A 7,416-nucleotide genomic window follows, 5' to 3' on the forward strand; every position below is an offset into this window, starting at 1 on the left:
GGAAGCTTGTGGAAGGCTACCCAAAACGTTTAACCCAAGTTAAACAATTTAAAGGCAATGCTCCAAATACTAATTGGGTGTATGTAAACTTCTGACCCATTGGAAATGTGATGAAAGAAAGAAATGCTGAAATAAATCACTACTATTTTTCTGACATTTCACATTCTTAAAATAAAGTGGTGATCCTAACTGACCTAAGACAGGGAATTTTTACTAGGATTAAATGTCAGGAATTGTGAAAAACTGAGTTTCAATGTAGTTGGCTAAGGTGCATGTAAATTTCCGACTTCAACTGTACATCCTTTTCGCTCCAGGGTCGCATTCATTAGAGCACACTGTGGCAAATAATTTTGCAAAGGAAAATTTGCATTTCCTGTTGGACAAGTTCAGGTAGCCCCACTCCTTTTCGGTCCGTTTGGTGTCTAGTAAGTGAATACCACCCACGTAGGTAATAAAGAACATTTTTTTGTTGTTGTTGGTTTTCTGGTCACGTAGACACCAATATAATCCTGAAAAGATTTGAGTTGAGATGACTTGAGATGAATGAAAAGGTACCTTCGTTCATGCTGTCGTCTCTGTCAGGGTGGTGTCGGAACTTCTCGATGGTCTGGCAGCTGAGCAGGCGGGTGTTGGTGGCCTGAGCCCTCAGGGGGAAGGCTGTGCTGCTCAGCTCCTGACTGTACCGTTCCTCACAGTACTCCAGACCCTAGGAGAGAGACGGAGGGGGAGAAAGGATTGATGTTAATACAGTACCAATGGAAAGATTTAAAGGTCTCAAAGCAGTGAAAGCACCAGATTTAAGTAAGAAATAAATATGGTTGGGCATAATAGATTACTAAATGACATCTTCAGGACTGAAACATTGAGAAGAACTGTTGGAAACCAGCAAGCTTTTGGGCTTTAACACCACAATCGCGGTCCAAACACTTGACCCTGAACATCCAGTTGACGGTCAGTACAGTTTTGACCAAACAAAAGGGGCATTGAACAGAAATTGGACCTGTCTCGATCCATGCTGGAAGCGGGAATAGCTACTTATTTCAGTTAGACAGAACAAAATCTTTGAGGTAAAAACATGGGTTGAAATTACAGTTACCTCATAGAGGATCTTTCCTGAGGCCAAACACTTCCTCTCACTGAAGGCCAGCTGGAGCAGGTGCAGACTGACCACATCTCCCTCACTGAGAGGGAGAAAGAGGGGGGAGAGAGGGAGATGTGTTAAAGGGCAGCAAATACACCAAGTAATGTGTATTGACATGAGGCGGTTAATGCTTATGAGTATTTATGCAAAATAAAGGCCAACAACGTGCTATGACCACTGAGCACCATAGCTGCATTCACTGGACCAATGCTACATTTGCATACAAGTTGTGAAGTGTGGAGCTTCCGCAATACTGTTTTCACTGATCCAGTCCACTGTATCAGTCAAAAGTTTGGACACCTACTCATTAAAAGGGTTTTTCTTTATTTTCACTATTTTCTAAATTGTAGAATAATAGTGAAGACATCAAAACTATGAAATGACATATGGAATTGTGTATTAAAAAAAATATTTGAGATTCTTCAAAGTAACCACCCTTTGCCTTGACAGCGTTGCACATTCTTGGAATTCTCTCAACTAGCTTCAATGAGAAATGCTTTCCCAACAATCTTGAAGGAGTTCTCACATATGCTGATCACTTGTTGGCTGCTTTTCCTTCACTCTGCAGTCCAACTCACCCCAAACAACCTAAATTGGGTTGAGGTCGGGTGATCGTAGAGGCCAGGTCATCTGATGCAACACTCCATCACTGTCATCACGGTCAAATATCCCTTACACAGCCTGGAGGTGTGTTTTGGGTCAATGTCCTGTTGAAAAACAAATGATAGTCCCACTAAGCACAAACCAGAAGGGATGGCGTATCTCTGCAGAATGCTGTGGCAGCCATGCTGGTTAAGTGTGCCTTGAATTATAAATAAATCGACAGTGTCAACAGCAAAGCAACCCCCACACCATCACACCGTTCACCTTCTGTGTCTCACAAATGCAGATGGACACAAAAATCTCCAATTGGGAATCTCAAAGGACAGATTTCCACCTGTGTAATGTCCATTGCTTGTGTTTCTTAGCCCAAGCAAGTCTCTTCTTATAAGTGTCCTTTAGTAGTTGTTTCTTTACAGCAATTCGACCATGAAGGCCTGATTCAAGCAGTCTCCTCTGAACAGTTGATGTTGAGATGTGTCTGTTAATTTAACTCTGAGGCTTTTATTTGGTCTGCAATCCAATGAACAGTTAACTCTAATGAACTTATCCTCTGCAGCAGAGTTAACTCTGAGTCTTCCTTTCCTGTGGCGGTCCTCATGAGCACCAGTTTCATCATAGCGCTCGAGGGTTTTTGCGACTGCACTTGAAGAAACTTTCGAAGTTCTTGACATTTTCCGATTGACTGACCTTCATGTCTTAAAGTAATGGACTGTTATTTCTCTTTGCTTATTTGAGCTGTTCTTGCCATAATATGGACTTGGTCTTTTACCAAATAGGGCTATCTTCTGTGTACCAACCCTACCTTGTCACAACACAACAGAAACGCATTAAGAGGGAAAGAAATTCCACAAATGAACATTTAACAAGGCATCATCTGTTAATTGAAATGCATTCCAGGTGACTACCTCATGAAGCTGGTTGAGAGAATGCCAAGAGTGTACAAAGCTGTCATCAAGGCAAAGGGTGACTACTTTGAAGAAACTCAAATATAAAATACATTTTGATATGTTTAACACTTTTTGATTGAATGTGTTATTATTCTACAATGTAGAAAATAGCAAAAGAAAAACCCTGGAATTTTTTATTTTACCAGGCAAGTCAGTTAAGAACAAATTCTTATTTTCAATGGTGGCCTAGGAACAGTGGGTTAACTGCCTTGTTCGGGGGCAGAATGACAGATGTGTACCTTGTCAACTCTGGGATTCGATCTTGCAACCTTTCGGTTACTAGTCCAACGCTCTAACCACTAGGTTACGCTGCCACCCCTTAAATAAGTAGGTGTGTTTGACAGATACAGTATGTGAATACCAGAGGGGATTGGGGCTGAGAGATCCCAGCCCACATGGAGCTGCAATTATTCCATTGGTTCCATTGTCCAGGACAAACCAAAACAACCTCAAGTATTTCAAATACATCACATCCTGGTCTGGTGTACACACTGTGACCTCTTCCAAGAGTTATTGAACTTTGTGCCTCAAGCAGGCAGACAGGTGGGGAGGGAGAACTCACTGGTCTTGGGAAGACTGGATGGCCCACAGGTAACAGCAGTTGCGGGGGTCGTTCTCTGGCTCCTGGAATGTGAAGGCATACACTGGCACCCTGCCGCCCTCCAGCTGGGAGTGATACCTGTGGCAGAACACAGCAGAGACAGTCAGAAAAAGCTATAACTGAAGGTTTACCATAGCCACCATGTCATCCCTGGGCCGTCAACTCACTCCTTCTTGAGCGTCTTCATGTTCCAGAGTTGCAGGTATCCGTCGGAGAAGCCCACGGCCAGCTGGTTGGTGCGAGGGATGTATTGCAGAGCCGTGGCCCCTGTGCCCGTGGGGCTGCTCAGCTGCAGACAGAGATGTCTCCCCTGACGCGTCTCCTGCTCACGTAGCCGGGGGATCTCAGCTAGGGACTTACTCACCACCTCCAGATCTGGAGAGGATAGAGGAGGGTGTGGGTTAGAGAGGGGGGGAGAAAACACACACACTCATCAAACTCTCAATCTTGAGAGGAACTGTGGGCCAGAAAAGTTGTCTGTGTTAGGTTAAAACACACACACACTGACCTGAGGCCTCCAGCTCGCTCTGGCTGCAGGAGAGGTCATCCAGACACAGGTCCATTAGGAGGACATGTCCCAGGTCCGTGACCACCGCTGCCACACCAAAGAACCAGCGCAGGCTCTGGTGGAGGTGCTGTGTGCTGGCACTGGCCCCTCCATAGCTCACCAGGGGCTCGATGGCCCTGATCTGCCAATCATCAGTTTGTCAGTCAGTCCATATCACAATCAATCAAATCGACCAGTTGATGCAAGCGACAGTAGTAGATGGTGAGAGCGCACTCACCCTGCCCGGTATGACTACGGCTTTGACCACTCGGGAGATACCCAGGTCATAGAGACAGAGCATGCTGCCCTGGGCCTCCTCAAGGCCCACCAGCAGCCCGGTCCTTTTCAGCCAGCAGAAGTCCCTGGCTGCCAGCACGCTGGGGGGGTGCTCCCCATCGCCACAGAAGCAGTAGGCGGAAAGGCGCTCACCCGTCACCGCATGGACCACCTCCAGCTGGGGCCCACAGGCGAGCCAAGCTAGCCCACTACGACCTTCGTCCAGGGAGGGAGGCACATCATGAGGTAGGGAAAAGGGAGCAGTTAGGCCTACTATTTCATGGTGGTTTATTGTAAAACCTCTCCTCTGAGAAGGGATTGTTTGAGATGCATTTCGTTATTTTAAGACTGAAGAATGCAGGAATGCAAAGCTTCCCTCCTGCAAACAACATATGCTGGGATGGTATGGGCAGTTGGCTATAGTAGCAGACATATGTCCTCCCCCCTCCCCCCCAATATCAGTTGAAAAGAGAAAATAAAGAAAAACATAAATGCATTGGGTTGTTTGTGAGAGATGGCTGCCGTGCATACACACTGACTTACCAACAGTGAACTTCCCATGAAGCACAGAGTCCAGGGTGATCTCATCCTCCCCCAGAGCATCTACAGTCACCCCCGGGAAACGCAGCAGGCTGCTGGTGACCTGGGCAGCCAGGTCACGCATGTTCACTACACACAAAACATGACATTGCACTGCATTATGTACAAAACAGACAAAAACGGACATTGCTTTACTTGTGATTCTTCCGAACTTCAGGTTTGAGGCACATATGCATGCGAAAACCTACACGGTTTTCTTGTTGCTTGGCAATTCCATAGTCACAGAACATTGCTGAGACTCAGATTTTCACTTTAAAAATTGCAAACAAAAACTAATGATTCTAAAGTTAAACAATCCATACAATTATGCACAATGACTACTTTTAACTTCCACTGAAAATGTTACAAAAACACATTTACTTCAACAGTGCAGAAGCAAAGTTTGGTAACAGAATGACAGCACCACGCACAGCAACTGAGCTCAAATCAGAACATAAGAAAACAGTTCCTCTCTAAACCTCCACCAGGTTTTGCCTTTGGGGCTATGAGGGGACTCAAAGGAGACAAAAGAGGTATTTATGCTGTGTTATGGTTCCCAGTTGTCAGCAGTTTGGGATCTGGGCCTGCAGGCATAAAAGCTGCAGGCGTGTTTGTGTGCATGTCCTTCTCTTGTTGCTGTGTAAAGCATTGACAGATGATTACCTAGTAGGCCATTACCATATTACCAGTAGCAGCCTAAACAACTGACACAATCACACAAATAAACAGTATCGTGAGAAGTTATATAATTATCGTTAAGCCCCGACATGGCATGTTGCGCTGTGTGTTTACCATGTTAAAACTGCGTTACTGTTTACCCACTTGATTCCCAATGAAGAGTGCATGGTCCACAAGATAACACCATCTTAGAGAGCCTTGTATAGATGTACATTAAAGGGTAACGTTAAGTATTGAACACTTGTCAGGCAGACATCTCGACTACAGCTTCATGTGCCTCTGTATGCATTTGGTCCAGTATCAGCAAAACACCATATAGAGTTAGTCATAACTTCTTTCACCAATTGATTACATTGACTAGCCTCAGAATTTCACCTAACATGCCATGGTGTCATGCATACGGCAATGAATCATGCAAAATACCACCCCTTTCACAAGCAAGTAGCCTAGCTAGCTAATTTAAAAGAAACCGAGACTACTCCCGCGCAGATTGACAAGGCGTGGTACGGTTAGATGCAGAGTATTGGAGTAGCTAGTCGAGTACCGTCTGACATCTAAATACCCCCAAAACAAAGTAGATATCAAATGGAATCTACTAACATGCTCTTACCTAGATTAACGAGCAACTCCGAGATTTTAAAATATAGTTAGCTAGCTAATGTAAAACGTAATTGGTTACCTGTGTGTCGGTATCACTATCACACCTTGCCTACACTAACGTGTTCAAAACAATGTCCTACTAACAGTAACTAGCTAGGCTAAATGCCGAAATGCAGAACCATGTAAATGACTTCATTTTAGAAGTAACGTTATACATGGCTGTCGATCTAAACATTTGTGATGTAACAATGTAACGTTAAACTAGCTAGCTAAACCAAGGCAAGGGGAAATGACACCCTTGACTTCTGATTTGAACTAACGAACTTTAATAGCTTAACGTTAACTAACTAGCCGTCTCTCGGACATATAGTTCATTCCGACACCACGATGTGAGTTTTCTTACTAGCCAGCTAACTTAACATCTTAGTTAACTAACTAGTATAGTTCGTTGACAGTGACTTTGGGGACTGCAGCGAACAGTAATCACAAGTTACTGCATCCGTTGACTTAACTAGCTAGCTAACGTGAGTTACCTAATATATAATCGGCCTTGCTAGCCAGCTAGCTAGCTAGACTGCAGCAACGAGCTGCTGCAGTAAACTAGGTACGTTAGCTAGCTAACTCCTATATGCTGTGCGCTAGTTACAAGTCTTGCTACATATTGTTAAATAACCGGTGTTATGCTTACGTTACCATCCTGTAAATACCCCGTAACGTCGTTAGACATAGTTAAATCATAGCAACGTGTGAGGCGGGTGAATCAAAACCTCGCATGAGGTAGCATTATGCTAAAATTAACCGCCTAGCTAGCAAGCTAACGTATCTATATAGTTAGCCAACTTTGGGTACAACTGCTCCGGTGTGCTAAACGGAAGCTAATCCGCCCATTCTTCCAACTGGTAGCATTGTTAGAGTAACTACCTAAAGGCAACTAACGTTATAACCTTAGCTTACTATACGTTACCTGATGTTGACCGTCGTACTACCAACGACGTTAGTAGCTAATAAAATGTTATATATTTTCCGTTGGGACTCTTCCTCGGCCCTGTCATAATAATCAGATTTTCTTGTAAACACTTTTGTTTTTTTTAGAACAACTGTCGAAAACCCACAAATGTTTCAGTATGAAGGACCGTGTCTACTGAATTAGTTGCACTAGCTACGAGATATCTGCCCACTTGCTGGAGTTCAACGCAGGCGCCATTTCCATGTAGATCTAGCTACTGCGCAGGTGTAACGTACGAGCTACTGTGCATCACAAAATCACGCAAACGTCAAAGGGCCAGAAATAAACATCGCGAGAAAGTAAACTGTTTTTTTTTTCTTTCTTCTGCGTGAGGCAGTTTACACTCTTTCGAATATATATGAATGATTTTCTCTTTCTTTGTTATGTTGTATTGGATGTATTCAATCATTTTGAATGGATCTCTATGTGGATTTTTTG

The 7,416-nt window shown here is 44.0% G+C and overlaps 1 protein-coding gene across 1 annotated transcript in view; it reads right to left on the minus strand.

Moving 5' to 3' along the window:
• The window catches only part of LOC112262006 (protein ELYS), a 35,913-nt gene extending 28,713 nt beyond the window's left edge, over positions 1-7,200 (minus strand). The window contains 8 exon segments of the mRNA XM_024437668.2: positions 556-706; positions 1,097-1,181; positions 3,254-3,370; positions 3,460-3,667; positions 3,801-3,981; positions 4,078-4,331; positions 4,659-4,784; positions 6,937-7,200. Coding sequence (XP_024293436.2) covers positions 556-706; positions 1,097-1,181; positions 3,254-3,370; positions 3,460-3,667; positions 3,801-3,981; positions 4,078-4,331; positions 4,659-4,779 — 1,117 coding nt within the window. The 5' untranslated portion in view covers positions 4,780-4,784; positions 6,937-7,200.
• Between the last annotated feature and the right edge of the window lie 216 nt (positions 7,201-7,416).

Source organism: Oncorhynchus tshawytscha, linkage group LG11 (assembly GCF_018296145.1).
Source record: "Oncorhynchus tshawytscha isolate Ot180627B linkage group LG11, Otsh_v2.0, whole genome shotgun sequence".
In the NCBI taxonomy this organism is placed as follows: Eukaryota; Metazoa; Chordata; class Actinopteri; order Salmoniformes; family Salmonidae; genus Oncorhynchus; species Oncorhynchus tshawytscha.